The following is a 16,242-nucleotide window of genomic DNA, read 5'->3' on the forward strand; positions in this document are numbered from 1 at the left end:
GTGGTGGTGGTGGTAGTGATGGTGATGGTGGTGATGGTGGTGATAGTGGTGATGGTGATGGTGGTGATAGTGGTGATAATGGTGATGGTGGTGATAGTGGTGGCGATGATGATGCTTATGGTGATGATGATGGTAATGGTGGTGGTAGTAATGTGGTGATGGTGGTAATAATGGTGATGTAGTAATCATAATGATCACATTCACAGTAACTAAACATAATGCCTTGAACCCAGCCTTCTGAGACTGAGCTATAAAACAATGGGCATGCTTTGGAAACAGCAGCTCCCCTCCACCTCACACCCAAGGACTTCTCTTCACCCATTTTCAGCCCAGGCTTTCGATCCCAAGTTACCCCAAACCACAGACCCAGGCTCTAGACTTTCAGCCTTTCCATCTCCTCCAACCCCTCCCCTGTAGACAGCACTCTGTCCCGAGCCTATGGGTCATCTCTCTCTCTCTCTGCAGCCTCAGCTCCCCTTCCCTGGCCACCTCTCAGCTGTTGTCTACCTCGACTCACTCCTACACCTGGCAAGAAGAGTACAGACACCCACCACAGCTACATATTTATACCAGGCGCACCTCCCACAGAATCCACTTCCCGCCTTGGCTCACTCCATTCAGCACCGCCTGCAGTCAGCTTTCTAAGACAAGGGGCAGAACTGACTCCTGGGACTTGACTCCTGGGACAGGAGCACTGTGAATGCAAGAGGGCTGCTCACAGGGTGGCATGGAGCCCAGCTCTCTGCCTCAGTTTCCCCCACATGGGAGTGACTTTTTAGTCTCTGGCGATGATGAGAAGGGTTTCTGTTTGGCACAGATGCGGGTGAGTGGCTTCTCAACTCTTCTGCCAGTCCTCAGCAGGCTGGAGGCAGAAGGGTGAGGGGAGGCTCCAGGCTGGGCCATGTTCTGGGTGAGGGGAGGCTCCAGGCTGGGCCATGTCCTGGGTGAGGGGAGGCTCCAGGCTGGGCCATGTCCTGGGTGAGGGGAGGCTCCAGGCTGGGCCATGTCCTGGGTGAGGGGAGGCTCCAGGCTGGGCCATGTCCTGGGTGAGGGGAGGCTCCAGGCTGGGCCATGTCCTGGGTGAGGGGAGGCTCCAGGCTGGGCCATGTCCTGTCTGAGATGCTTCACCCGCCCTCCCCCACGGCCCTCCTCCGGCGTAGGGAGAGATCAGGATTGGTCAGGGGCCAGCAGAGACTGAGTGCAGAAGGGAAACAGCTGTTAGCCAGGATTCAAGGCTGAGGTTTGGAGCTCTTCTGCCCTATAACAATAATGCTCCCCATCACATCACCCCGTCCCTGGGCCTTGGTTTCCCCTTTGCAGGAAGCATCATCACTGACTGATGCAGAAGCCCATTGGGTACCCCCACTGCAGAATGGACAGGCGCTGGCAGCCGCTCTCCACCCTAGCCCCTCCAGGGTCTCTCACAGACCCCCACGCCTCCTCCCGCTGGCCTGGCTGCGCCTTTGACAAGCACCACTCGGAAATCAATCATCGCAGCAGAGCCAGGCCCCAGCCCCTGACATCCCAATCAAACACTTCACTCTGACCTTGGTTGCATCATCCTGGCTTGGAATAACGTCATCTATCTTCCCCAGACGGACGGAGCCGATAGGCCAGGCAGGGGGGACCAGAAGTCCCCCATCCCCGGAGCTGGCCTCATCACTACAGGGACACATTTCAATCAAGAGGGACTGCGGCAGTCTTGGGAAGAAAAGCCGTCAGCCTTCCCAGGGACAAGCATTCATCTCTGCCTGAGGAGAAAAAAGAGCCTTGGCCTTCGCCAAGGGGAGCCCCATGTTCATGCCTCTGCCCTTCCCATTAGTCGGGTTGTCACTGGCCAGCCAGAACTCTGGAGTCCCAGGAAAACGGCAAGCCATGGGGCCAGGGAGACCAAGAACAGAGTCTGATGGGACTTAGTTTGAAGAGAGTGAGGCCCCTGGTGAGTGAGCTTTAGACTGATGGGGCAGCTTCAGCTTGTCCATGACAAGCCCCGGATCTGAGGTGAGAGAGGGGGGCCCTGCCCTGGGGCCCCTTCCAGCCTGAAAGGAGGCCGTTTCGTTTTGGGGAAGTCCCAGACTGAGCAGGGAGTCATGCCCTTGGGACCCTCTTTCTGTTGAGGAAGATATAGACCTGCCCTGTGGAAAGCCCAGTCTTAGAGACCCAGTCCCTGCCCAGGGGACCCCTGTGCCCAGGCTTGAAGAGGGAAGCGCGGCCCTCCCTGGAAGCCTTAGGAAACACCATCAGGGCAAATATGGTCTCTGTTACATGCTGAGTATACCCTGCACCCCACTGGGGGAGCCCTGGGAGGACAGTCCAGGAATTCAGGGCTTCCTAAAGGAACTTTTGTGATCTTTGGCATCAATCAGACCTGACCTGAGATCAAATTCCAATGCTACATTTTCCTTCCTGTGTGTCCTTGAGCCAGTGACTCAGTCTCTCTGAACCTCCTTTCTTTACCTGGAAAAAGGGACCCGCTGCTTTGAAGAGGAAGTGGTGAGGCTATGTGTGTGAAACACCTCACAGCGTGTTAGGCACGTAGAGACCCTCAGAGGAGGGCAGCACCCCAGGTCAGACCAACTCACAGGATGAGACAAAGAGGCAGCCCCAACCCCTCACGGATCCTGGCTCTTGACAGGGGAAGGGAGACCAGATCCCGCAGGGTAGACACCAGACCAGCGGGGGGACCTATCACAGCCCTCCTGAGGCCATCAGAACATGGCACAAGGCCAGATGCCCACAGGGTATACTGAAGATGACCTCAGGGCCGGACTATGGGGCTAGGGAGCAGGACCCACCTTCCAAAGCAACTACAATTTAAAAATTAGACTCTATTACCCCCGAAGCAACAGAAGAGTTCCATGGACGCCCCCACCTCCAAAGAACTGCCTCTGAGCTGCTGCTTCCTTGGCGGTTATTTTTAGCTTGTTTTCCCGCTAATGATTCTTTTGGGTGGATTTCAGGATTGTAGCTGTGTGCTCTCTGGGAGACGGGAACAGTATCCATACAAGAAAAAAAATAAAAAGAGGGTGGTTATTCATAGTAATTTGACTGGATTTGTAAAGTTATTATTAAGCATTTGTCACCACAAAAGTCACTTTGATTTGGCTTTCCTTGGAGCTGTGCTCCATGCCCAGTGTTGCTTTCTTATCTTACATAGGAAGCCCAGAGAGTTTAGGGGGCCTGTCAAGAACACAATAAAAACTCGGAGACCACTTTCTCAGAAAGGCGAACCCTTGGAGCTTGCATCTCAGAGGAGGAAACAATTATAATCTGGATAATAATGACAGCGAACACACACACAGAGTATTTACCATGAGCCACTCGCTGCTTCAAAGAGCTCTGTCACTGCAAGGTAGGTACTTGTCAATATCCTTATTTATCAGATAAGGAACTGGGCACAGAGAGGTTAAGTAAGTTGCCTGAGGTCACACAGCTAGTGGATAGCAAACCTGACCTGAGTTCAAATCCAACGCTACGCTTCTTTCCTGTGTGTCCTCAAAATAGTGACTCAGCCCCTCTGAGCCTCCTTTCTTTACCGGGAAGATAGGACCTGCCTGGATTTGAGCCCAGCATTCCGGCTCCAGGAACTAACCTCTGAATCATCCATTGCACAGCCCCCGGCAACTGCCTTCCTGTGAGGATCTGAGAGGCAGGTGGTAAGGTGGCAGCAGGGATGCCTTCACTTAACCCGAGAAAGGGAAGGGGATCTCCAAGTGAGAAAAACACAGCAGTCACCCCAGACGCGCTTTGACTGTCCCCTGCCAATGGATTTTGAGGTGAGCATGAGAAGTTCCGAGGAGATCAGCCTCAGAGGGCATTTATAAGCAGATGTGCTCTGAGCAGGTGAAATAAACACGGGCTTTAGGGGCAGAGACTTGGAATCAAATTCCAGCTCTGCCAGCTCTGTGGAATGTGAAGCATGTTACTTTGCCTCTCTGAGCCTCCACTTCCTCATCACGAAATGGAGGTGATATTCACATACCACTCAGGATGACTGTAAGGATTCAAAAGGTAATGGATAGGAAGTACCTGAGATATTGTGGGATGCTGGTGTCCACTCTATTGCCTTTACTGACTCATTCATTCATTCATTCTTCATTCATTTGCTTAGTAAACATTTATTGAACACGTAATGCATGTATGGAACTATGTTCAATTTTGTGGAAGATTTAAAGATGAATAAGATATTATCTTTGTCCTTAAGGAGTTCATCAGTGAATAAGGGAAGCTAAGAGATCAGTTGAATTTTAACTATGAGACAGACAGTGATTGATTCCATCTTGAGTCACGAATAAGTCTTTTTAAAAAAAAAAAAAGGCTCCAGACAGAGGTGGGAAAGAAGAACAAGTTTTTCAAGCAGAGGAAACAGCAGCCAAAAGGCACCAAAGCAGAGAAGGCTTGTTAGTGGGAGAATGGCTAGAAGATATGTATTAAGCACTATATCAGGGGTCCCCAAACTACGGCCCGCGGGCCACATGCAGCCCCCTGAGGCCATTTATCCGGACTCCACCACACCTCCAGAAGGGGCACCTCTTTCATTGGTGGTCAGTGAGTGTGGAGTAGACTGAGACCTAGTTACTACTACACAAAGTGCAGCATCGCTCACGTACAGTACTACTTCCGGTGATGCGGGACGCATGTGTCATGGATCCGGAAGCGCGTCATATCACTTGTTATGGCTAGCAGTGACAAATATGGAACCGGACATTGACCATCTCATTAGCCAAAAGCAGGCCCATAGTTCCCATTGAAATACTGGTCAGTTTGTTGATTTAAATTTACTTGTTCTTTATTTTAAATATTGTATTTGTTCCCGTTTTGTTTTTTTTACTTTAAAATAAGATATGTGCAGTGTGCATAGGGATTTGTTCATAATTTTTTTTATAGTCCGGCCCTCCAACAGTCTGAGGGACAGTGAACTGGCCCCCTGTGTAAAAAGTTTGGGGACCCTTGCACTATATGAAAATCTGAGGAATTTGGAATTAATCCTGTAGGCAGTAGGGAGCCATAGATGGTTTTATAGCAAGAGTGAGATATAAGGAAGCTGAGAATCAGCTTTGGGAGGTGAGGTGGGAAAGTAAAGCAATGATTTCCATCTGAAGGGATACCGCAAGAGAACCTGGGTATTGATCCCAACTCTGAGATGATCACCTTCTGTGAAGTCAGGCAAACTGCCCACTGCTCTGGATCTCACGTTCTCACCTGAAACATTGGATTTCCCAGAAGACCTCTGGTGGCCATACCAGTCTATGGTATAAGGGCTTCCTTCCACTTCCTCAGTACACCTGGCTCCCCTCTCATCTTCCCCCATAGCTAGCCTGGCATTCCTCACCCAAAGCAAGAATCCTGGGCGCTGTCACCCCCAGAAGCCAGGTGGAGCTGGCTCAACAGCTCCATGAGGTCACAGGCAGAGGTTTGAGAAACTCGGGGGAGAAGACAAGCCCCTGGCTCTTCCTCATCCACCTGCACCTGGCAGCCAAGTTAGCTAACAAAAGAAAAGTTGAGAAAGTTGTAAGAACATCAAGTTGACTGCGACGGAGCAGCTGGGCTGTGGCAAGGAAAGCACACTTGCTCACTCTATATTCTCTCTCTCTGGCTCTGCCTCTCTATTCTCTGCTGCACATTGGATCAGAGCTTTGCCCTGGAATTAAGTGGAGCTGTGTGGGGATGGGGAGGAAAAGATGGGTGAGCCCAGCCCATATGGCCTGAGTCCAAATCCTCCCTTGGCCGGGTGCCCAGGGGTGGTCTTAGCTTTCTGTCTGCGTGTGCCAGAGGGAGGAAGAAAGGGGGGACAGTGAGAGTCAGGGTTTAGCAGAGGGTGGGGGTTGGAGGGAGTGTCCTGTTTGATGAGGAACTAAAGGTAGAGTGTTTTCTCTAGGGAAATGAGAGTATAAAGTCTGTAAACAGACGGTTCAGGAAGCAATTCATTTTGCAGAGAGTTTGGGGTGTGCGTGTGGGTGTGTGTGTCTGCACGCACACGTGTGGTGATAAGAGGCTTTATAAGCATCTCACTGTCTTTGACCACGTACGTGTGAAGCCGTGTAATTGAGTAACCCTGGGAGTGCTGTCTCACCAGCACGTGCCTCAGTGTGTAGGGGGTGTCCGCTTGCTTCTGCAGCCTCCCCTCCCAGCCTGCCGCAGCTCTGGGTGCTCCATCCATGCCATTGCTGGATAACACTGCACCCCCCTGGCCCCAGGTCCTCAGCAAAACTCCCTCCTCCTGCAACAGCTTCCTCTCCTCTCTTTTCTCCCTACTTCTCCCCTCGCCCGCCAGCCTACACCAATTTGTCTTTCCTAGAAGTTCACTTCCTCCAGGAAGCACTCCCTTTACCCGCAACACTCATGGCAGAGACTGAGCTAGATGACCCTCATCCCATTCCCCCCGTGCTTCCCTCTATGGGCAGCACTCACAGCCATTCTACGTTATAATCCGTGTCTGCCCACGTACTTGTATCACACAATGGTGAGCTCCTTGAGGGCAGAAACCTCTTTCTTCAGCTAACACGGCTCCAGACACAGAGTAGGTGATTGATAATTCATTTATTCAAAAGCCATTAACCGAACATCCAACAGCTGTCAGGTGAAGGACATACAGTGGGGACAACACAGACACAGTGCCTGCCTTCCTTGGTCTCTTCACTGCAGGAGGAGACGGGTATATCAACACAATCCTATGCGTGCTTAGATGCAGAGCACAGGGCTTTATAGGTGCACAGAGCAGGGGCGGAGTGTGGGCGGTCAGGGAAGGAGGCAGAGAGGAAGAAATGTCCAAGGTGAGATGAATGAGTGAGTGGGTACATAAATGACTAAAACTGGAATCCAAGGTCTAAGCTGAACCAGCAGCCATACTGAATCAGGGCTGAATCCCCAAAATAAGGGCCCGGAGAGCCTCATTTCCTCCCTCAAAGAAAGGGTTAGCTCCCAAGTCCATGGTGGGACTGAGCCCGGTGGTAAAACTTTGGGGGACACTGTGATGCAGGAAGCCGGCCCATCCTTTCATGGGGTTATAGTCCTGTCTGTGTCAGTAACTGGCTGTGTGACCTTGGGCCAGTCACTTGCTCTCTCTGGAACTTGGGTTTCTTACTTGTAAACCAGAAAGGGGACGGATTCTGACCTATAATCCTTACTGAGAACGTGATCCCGTTCTAGGGAGGACTCACTGTATCGTGATGGCTGGATGCTCAAGATGAAGACAGAGATTGAACAAGGGATACTGTGATCGGGACTTGAACCCTGCCTGATTTCATTGCCTCTGTTCGTTCCTTTTTTCTATGAGACCATGTAACCATACCACAGAGAAAGTCTGGGAAGACGCCATCGAGAAGACCCCTGAGCTGAAATGTTAAGATAAGCAGGATTTGAACTGGTGGAGAAAAGGACTGGTGAAGCACGGAGCCCAGCATGAGTGCAGCCGTGGAGAGAGGGATGAGCCCGGCATGAGGACGGACATCCCCAGTGATCGTGGTGGCCAGCCTGGCCTGGCTGGGGCCAAGCATTCACACCGGGGCATAGTAGGCAATGCCTATGGCTTCATCCTGCAGGCTTTTGGGTCCCAGCAGTCAGGGTAAGGTTGCTATGGCAGCTGGAAGCATTGAGAATGAGGCACAATTAGAGTTGAGACAACCAAGAGGAACATCAGCATGAAGGTGACCTGGGCAGTGGCCTCCCAGGCTCCGGAACGTCTAAGAGTAAGGTGCCAAGCAGGTCCCTTACGTGAACTCAGACCTAAGACCTGATTATAAAGACTGGATAAAAATCAATGGCCCTGTTACCAAAATTATTGATTATAACTAAATAATCCCATGAGTCTTGTTTTGTTGAGCACATATGTCAGGCACTGTTCTGGGCACCTGGGGATACGCTGGTGAACAGTCCCGAAAAAGAATCTTGGCCTTGGGGAGTTCATATTTAACAAAGGAGTCAGATGCAACAGACAAATTATAAAATTAAATGTCAACTGCTATGGATCAAATCAAAGTTGAGTAAGAGGACAGAGCAAAAGGCAGATTGATGGTCGTATTATTTGGCATTAGGTGGTCAGAGGAGGTGTTAGGGGAGTAGTGACCTTAATAAAGTAAAGGAGCGAGACATGATGTCTAAGGGCAAAGCATGCCAGATGGAAGGAACAGCAAGTACAAAGGTCCTGGGGCAGGAATGTGCTTGCCATACTCCTGCATGGAGGCCTTTGTGGATCCAGTGTAGTAAAATAAAAGGAAAGTGTTAGGTAAGACATGAGTTTAAAAAAGTAGCTATGGGTCGAGTCATCTAGGACCTTGTAGACCACGGTGAGCAGTGTGGTTTCAAAAATCGTAAGTCAACATTACAGAGCATGCATTTGTGCCCAGAACTATTGAGCAATCAGGATACATTAACTGGAATTGTACAAGGGACTGGGGGGGGGGGGTGTGGTAATCTACATTTAACAGATGAAAAAACTGAGGCTCAAAGAAGTGAGGCCATGAGCATCGTCCCTTAGCTGCAGACATTCTCCTGGCTTGATCAGTATGGGTCTTCAAATCTGAGCTGAAAGATTAGCCTTCGGGGGGAGGCAACATGGCCCAACTGCAAAGTAGAGATTGTGTGGTTATTGTAATAGCCATGTGTATGCATAACTGTGTATTAAACTGGATGTATATCTAACAGCAGGGAAGGCGAGAGGCTGAGTCACCCAGTGTAGTGCTGTGGGGAGAAGGCTACTCCCTGGTCAGAGGCTCCTACGCCCCCAGAACCCCTGTGCTGGCTGCCACAGCATCGTCTCCCCTGCATTGAATGCCCTGTGTATGCCTGGTGTCCCCATCGACCATGACATTTTCCAATCATGGTCACAGGAACTTACACTTCACAAGGAAAGTGGCTAATTGGGTTTCATACCTGAGTTATGGCTTTGCTACTTTCTAGCTGTGTGACCCTAGGCGAGAAACTCACTTTCTCTGAACCTACTTTCTCACTTGGGAAATAGCAATAATAATAGCATCTACTTATGTAGTGAGGCTTGTAGAGAGGACCTAGATAATGCATGAAAAATGCCTAACACAGTGCCTGGCACATAGAAAAAACACTCAGCTATTAATATGACGAGGCACTCAATATGGACTTGTGCAGCTAAATTCTTGAACTTCCCCATCTATGTACTGGTTCCCCCCTGCCCCCCACCACGCCAAAGTAAAGCGTTCCTATGAAATCTTTTGTAAGAGAAAAGGCGTAAAGCAAAGAAGTAATTACCGTAGGACACATCTTGCTAACGATGCACAAAATAAATCGAGATAAAGCACAGATGCTCGCAGACACAATTCAAAGGTATGGTGGCTCGAGGCTGAGATATTGAGTGTTATTCCCAGGGAGAGAGCTTGGCAGGGCCACTCTTGCTACTCAGGGTACCATTGCCTCTATAACTGGCTCACTGCAAAACAAACTCTGAATGCTATTTTTGCTTTCCACCTTTTCTGAAAAACCAACAATCCTCTTTGGATATCTTTCAGTTGGTGAAAACAGGCACTAATGTATTTGTTTCCTAAAAGCAAAGTGCATAAAGTGAACCTTGGAAAAGTTGGGGGGGGGGTGCCTGTATTCTGGTATCTAGCACAATGCTTCTCACATAATCAGAGTGTGACAAAAAAAAAAGTCAAAGTATTTAATAAAAGGACTGAAATAACAGGCCTCAGTTTTTGCAGCTGCAAAATGAGAAGGCTGGCTTAGGAAATCTCCTTGCCCCTCCCCAGCTGAGCTGTACTAGAATTCCAGGGGGATCCAGGCAACTGCTTCACTAAGGGAAGCCCCTCTCTGGCCTGTCCTAGCTTCTCCTGTTGGCAGGCATCCTGAATACCAGGGACATGCCGATAGGTCAGATGCTGCCAGGTCCACCATGGTGGCGAGTCAGGCAGAAGAGTAAGTGGGTGTCAGTTTCTGAATGGGTCCTCGATGGACACCCACGCAGGGCACAGGGGCCTGACACAGAACCCCTCTCTTACTGGCCAGCTGCCTGATGTGAGCCTGGGGCAGTTCCAGGCACCACCCAGAAGCTGAGGATCAAGGAAACCCCCACCCATTGCCAATGCTCTTGCTAGAAAGACTCTTGGGCCTGAAAAAAATGGAAGTGGCAGAAATGAGAAGACATCACCTTACTAAAAAAAAAAAAAAAAAGGTGCTCATTTAGGGCAGAGAGTACACACATGCCAGGTTCCCCCTGGGCTTGTTCCTCTGACCTCCTACCCAGGTTCCAGCAGGCACTGCCAGTTGGGCTCCATGACCAGGCCTCCTGGGTGCAGTCAGGGCAGTGTGTGAGTGTGGTAGGAAAGGCCCACAGTAAGGTATGAGCATCTTCCTAAGAAGTCAATGACATGTAAGACTAGAATAATTGGGGCAGCTGGCTGCATCTTCTCCATGCCAACTTCTTTCTCCCTGAGCCCTAGGACTGGCACTGCCAAGAGGAACAGGTCCATTGGAGTAATCTGAGCATTTAAGTCCCAAGCACAATGGAGGAAGGTGGGGTCAGCAGAAACTTCCCTTCCCTGGGGCAGGGAGAGAGGGTCTTCCATTTGCAGGATCAGAGGATGATTGGACACACTGCCCTGGCAGAAGCCTCTGGGTCCATGAAGGGTGATAGACATAGGAGGTATAAAAGAAACTGGGGCTGAGATTACATTCTCTAAAGACAGCAGGCTGCCCCCACCCACAAACCTTTCTGACCCTGGCCTCCGACTCCTCCAGAAGATGAGCAAAAATGCATAATGCCACATAAAGTATCACAACTGTAATCAATCGTAAGCTTACTGTGTGTCCTTCCCTCGGTCCATGAGGACAGGCTGGGCCTGTCTTGTTCATTGTTGTGAGCAGTGCCTATGGTGTTGGAGATATTCATCCTATTGTGAAAGGGATGATGAGAGAAAGGAGTGAGGGAGAGAAGGCCAGCTGAGTGGGTAAAAGGGAGGCTCATTTTTTTTATCACCTAAGAGTCAGGGAGTGAGGAGGAGTGGGGGCAGGTAGAGAACAGATCCAGAACACTGTGCTCTGTCTCCAGAAAAGACTGTGAGAGTGGGCTGAAATTGCGGACCTGTCGCGGCCAACCTCTGTGAGGAAGGGAGCCTGGTCACCCTCACTGGGGCAGTCTGTCCTCAGCTCAGGGCAGCAAACTTGTATCTCTCCTCTCTGGACTTCTGCACTTAACTCTTGACAGGCCCTGTGCCCCTCCCATTTATGTGTGGAGGAAGGAAGGAGGGTGACCTCTCTGTTTCCTTCTTCCTCTACCAGGAGCCCTCCTGTCTCAGGAGGTGGCTTCTGCCACACACATCCAAACTGCTAGCTTGTCGCTCACTGGGATGGTTAATAAGCCCAAGGGTGGCATTAATTGCCATCAGGCATTAGAAGCCTAATGAGAATCATCTTCCTTGACGATTCTAGCACCTTCAATCCCCAGGGCCTCCAGGAGCCAGCCAGCCCACTCCACGCCGCACCTTGGAGCTACAGACAAATGTGGCCACGGGGGAGGGGAGGAAACCACTCTGCTCTCAGCTCTCCACAGGCCCAGGACAGGCAGAGGCAGCCACAGCCCGAAGACAGGGAGGCGGGAGGCTTCCAAGAAGCACCCAAGCCCATTTTCCCAAAAGAAAATGTCACTTTTCTGCATGAACAGGAAACTCACAGGGTCAAGAAGTGTAAGACCCAGTCAGGCAGATGGGGGTCAGAGACTGAGCACCCCATCTGGCCTTGCTCTGACCTACCTTGCCCCACACTCGGTCTGGCTGAGGGCAGATCCACAAGATCCTCATTCACCCCCCCCCCCCAAGAGCTATGTCCATAGGATGGAAGACCCTGTCCCTCCAGAGTACAGTGGGATTGAGACCCAGCCCCTGGGGGTTGGAGCATGATACCCCACAAAGCTACAAAATCATTGCCATTGATCTAATGCCTGCCTGACGTTTGACAGTTGACTTGTCGGGTCTGATCTGGGTTGCGTTCTAATGGAACGGGCCTGACAGTGGGAAGAAAGAAAATAAAAAACCACTCCTCCCCCTCGTTAGCAGGTGACTAGGTGAGTGTGCAAGAGGGGCAGCTCCCCGCCCCCACCCTATGTCCCTGGAAGGGCTTGCAAAACAACCTGTAGGAAGGCACGTTCCTTCCTCTTCACCCTCCCCCTTCCCCAGCAGGGGACGGGCTTTCCCTTAGCTGGGCCCCACGACCCATCCCCAAACGAAACTGAGCCGAGAGCTCTGGCCTGGGCTGAGAAGGACTGGGCGCCGCAGCTCGGCCGATCCCCATCCAGTGCTCCCCGAAAGCCCCACGCAGAGTAGGGGGTGGAGGAATGGTGCCCCCTCCCCGTGCCTCTGGCAGAGTGGCTGTAAAACACCTCCGGCGCCCGGCTGAGAGCGTGCGTTCTTTAAAAAAGGACATCGGTGGCTACGATTGCTCTCCCCGAGGGAAATGCAGCTACCGCAGCCGGCCCCACACGGGCCCCAGAGCTAGCCTGCACTGGGGAGAAAAAAATAAAACATAAAACGGGGGCGAGCGGAATCGAGAGGTCGGCCCTTGCCAGTCTCATTAAGGAGCCGCGCGCGCCCCCAGGCTGGGAATGCGGAATGGACACGTGGATAGGGGAGGGGAACTGGAAGGAGAGCGGGCGGGGGGGGGGGTCCTCCGTGGTGCGCGAGTCGTGGGCCGCGCGCTCCGGGGCCACGTGACCACGGGGAATCGGCGTGGGGGGGGGGGAGCGCGGAGAGCAAGCGCGCCAGGCTCGGCGCCCGCTACTGCCAGGGTGGGCTCTGAATCCCGGACGGGGGAGGAGGGCGGGCGAGCGCGAGTGTGTGTCTCTCTCGAGTCATTTACGGCGGAGCAGCCGGCGCGAGCGCTGAGGCGGCGGCGACTGCTTGGTGCAACTGTGGCTCCCCCCACCTCCTCTTCCTTTCTGCTCCTAGATTTTTCTCCCCACACACGTCCATGGGGAGCCGGCCCCCCTGCCGGCACCTCCTCTCCGCTCGGCCCGGTAGATACCAGCTGCCGCCTCCTTGGCCGAGGGCTGCGCGGGCGCCGGGTGCCCCGGCCCTTGGCGTGGCGCCCAGGTCTGGCCGCCCGCAACCCGGACTGACGCTGCGCTACGCTCGCCCCAACTGACTCCGAGAGAGAGAGCGCTGATGCCTGGCTGCACCGAGACAGCGGCCGATCGGGCATCCGGGGGGCAGGGCGGGGGCGGCGGGGAAAAGAAGACGTCGGGGATTCTGAACCCCAGAAAAGTTCAAGGTTTCTGCAGGTCTCCCCAGGAAAGGCGAGGAGAGAGGCGGAGCAGCGCGCCCCTTTGCTGAGACAGCGAGACCTGGTAGCAGAGGGGGGCGGCCAGGAGTTGCCGCGGGGCTGGCCGAGCCCCGCTCCATCCTACTACGTTTACGACCAGGAGGCTGGAGTCGGCACCCCAAGCTCGCAGGGCTCGGATCAGGCCACTGGCCGGCTTTCCTTCTCCCTCGCTTCCCCAAGCCTCATCTCCATAGGGCAGCCCGTTCTGGCCGCGCCACCCTCGTCCCAGCCGCGGCGCCGCGGCCCGGGCGGGCGGCGCTGAGCCGGCCTGTGTGCAGCCTGGGCCCTGGTCGAGACTGGAGAGAGCGCGCTGGGACCCAGCTTCTAGCTCTGCGAGGGGACAAGCCGCTGGTCGCCCGCCTCAGGCATTCAGTCCTGGCGTCGCGTAGGGTGGTGGCGACCCACATCGCCAGTCTCAGCACTGCACGGAAACTTTTCCTTCTCCAAATGGATTAAAGTTGTCCGGATTTTCTTTTTCTTTGCGAAAGAAATCATTCATTTGCACCTACCCTGGGATTTTTATGCTGGAGCTGCTGCAGGGCTCTTGGAGGAAGGAAGCCGCGCTATCCATGTAGGCTTTTTACAGAAACCGAAGAAACTGGAGCCTGTGTTGCAAATCTGCACCCTCGAGCGAGTTCGGATTCGAGCTGGGCCGCGGGGCTTGGGGATCCAGCACTTGGCTCTAGGCAGCCCCCGAGCCGCCGATAGCCACCCGGGCCAGTACCGCACGTGCGTCTCCCCCCCTGGCCACACAGATCCTGCAGGGGGCACCAGCCCGGGAGGTGAAGGCTCCTCTCGCCGCTTGCTGCGCCCCCACCGGCTCCGAGGGTGTAGCCGGCGGCGCCTGGGACACCCCATCCTCTCAAACTGTCCCCGGATTGCACTCCCTGGCCCCTAGAGCCTCAGCAGAGACAGCGGGGCGCCAAGGCCACCCTAAATTGGACGTGACCAAGCCCAGACTAGGGGCTAAGTCGTCGTCGACTGTTGCCCCCTCGGCCACCACCCGCTCCCGCCTTGACCATGGCCCCGAGTATGTCGGGCCGAGGCGGCGCCGCCCTGCTCTGCCTCTCAGCGCTGCTCGCCCACGGTAAGTGTCGCGGCGCGGACTCGGGAGTGAAGATGCGGCGCTCGCCGCTGGAGGGGCACAGAGGAGACAAGAAAGGCGAATCCCCATTCCCGGAATCGTAGCCACCGCTCCTAGCTTGGCATCTCAGGCTGCAGCTCGAGTTACCTCCAGACCCCCAAGCGCCTTGGCGGGAGAGGAGTATTCGAGCCCCACCCCGGGGACCGAGCCCAGCCCAGGAAAAGAGGGGTTGAGAAATCACTCCAGTCCTTTCCTGGTTAGTAAGAAGGGTCCAAACCCGAGTATCCGGGGGCGTGTCCGCGTACGGAAATCTATAGAGATCCGAAGGATCCACTAGATCGTGTCTGTGCCGCCCCTCCTGTCCCTCCCTTCCCCGCAGCCGGCAGGGCTGGGGACTGTTGGGATCCGCGGGGACCGTGTCTTCCCTCGCCCCCGGCTTGCAGGCTGGTGCGGGGCCGCGCCGCCCTCTGCCTCGCTTGCTACCGCGGTCCCCGAGAAAGGAAGTGGACTGACAGGGGCCTGGGGAGTCGCGGCGGCTCACCCACACGTCCTGTGAGCTGCATCTAAATGGCCGGCTTAGCCAAGCCGGGAGGGCGGGGGCGGAGGGGGGTCTAAGCGGCGGGCGCAGGCCGGAGCGGCGCGCGGAGCAGGCGGGCTCCGCGCTCTCGCGTTCTGCAATCTGTTGCGTCTGCTCCCCAGGCTCGCCCCGGAATCCGCGGTAAAGGGGGTGAGAGAGAGAGGAGCCGGACCGGCGAGCTTTGGCAGTGGGACAGCAGGGATACGCTGGGGGACAGAGTGTCTCTGAACAGCCCCCCAGAATGGAAACTTCGATCCGACAGGAGGAGCCTGCATCCGGCCTTCCGCAAGCTGGAGGCGCTCCAGGAGGCGAGGGGCGAAGACCGAAAGGGGAGGGAGAAAGCTTAGGAGGCAGGAGAATGGAGAAGAGAGGACCTCTTCTTCCTCCCAACAAGCGACCAAACAGGCCTGGGACACGTTTCCCTAACCAGCGGGGAGTGGGGTGGGGGGTTTCGTCTCCTCGTGCTAAGGGGTGAACCAAGGGGTGAACCTAAACGGGCTGGAAAGAGGTTTGTTTAGATGGAGGGGGTGTGGGCTCTCTGGGTTGGTGGAGGACCCTGGATGTGTCTGATCTGCTGTAGCCCACCTCTGCCCTGTCTCTACGAGCCTGCCTAAACGGGCAGTGAGAGCGCCCGAGGTCCCTAACCAGCAGCTTCTCGCCCAGACCAGGGTGCGTTGTCAAGGTTGAAAGCAGGAGAGGAGTGGGGCTGGAATCTAGGGTCCATTGGGAAGCAAGCTGGCCTCCCTCTGCCTGTGGATTGCTTCTTCCATTCTGGGAGATTTTTTGCATTCGGTTCACCAGACCCAGCGAACCTCAGTTCTTTATCAAAAGAATGGGCAGGACAGCATTGACATGTGTGTGTGTGTGTGTGTGTGTGTGTGTGTGTGTGTGTGTGTGTGTGTGTGTGTGAGAGAGAGAGAGAGAGAGAGAGAGAGAGAGAGCAGGGCACCTGAATTTTCAGCTCCCTAAGCAAGACTGAGGCTGTGGAGGAGCTGAAAAGGTGTGGGAAGGTGGGCTCTGGGTGTCTGTGCCTGGAGCTACCAGGGCTGCACTGTAACCGCGCCCTGCTAAGCAGGAAATTTGAGCACCTGGAGGGAGGTCACCCAGCACCGGCCTGGGTCTAGGCGTGGTCTGCCCCACTTCTGCATCTTGCTGCCAAGAGTGCCCTCCTGAAAGCTGGCCATGGACCCACCCCTCCAGGTAGCTCAGATGCTCTTCCTGGGTTCCCACTGCCCACCTTCCTGAGTCCTCAGCCTATTACAGAAGCTCTTTACTCCTCCCTCGCCCGCCCCAATCCTGC

At 54.2% G+C, this 16,242-nt stretch overlaps 1 protein-coding gene across 1 annotated transcript in view; it reads left to right on the forward strand.

Moving 5' to 3' along the window:
* Nucleotides 1-12,748: 12,748 nt before the first annotated feature.
* TMEM132E (transmembrane protein 132E) overlaps nt 12,749-16,242 on the forward strand; it is a 63,296-nt gene continuing 59,802 nt past the window's right edge. Inside the window, exon 1 of the mRNA XM_066363832.1 lies at nt 12,749-14,368. Within this exon, the coding sequence (XP_066219929.1) occupies nt 14,302-14,368 (67 nt within the window). The 5' untranslated portion in view covers nt 12,749-14,301. The remainder of the gene's footprint in view (nt 14,369-16,242) is intronic.

The sequence above is a fragment of the Saccopteryx leptura genome, chromosome 2, assembly GCF_036850995.1.
Source record: "Saccopteryx leptura isolate mSacLep1 chromosome 2, mSacLep1_pri_phased_curated, whole genome shotgun sequence".
Lineage (NCBI taxonomy): Eukaryota > Metazoa > Chordata > Mammalia > Chiroptera > Emballonuridae > Saccopteryx > Saccopteryx leptura.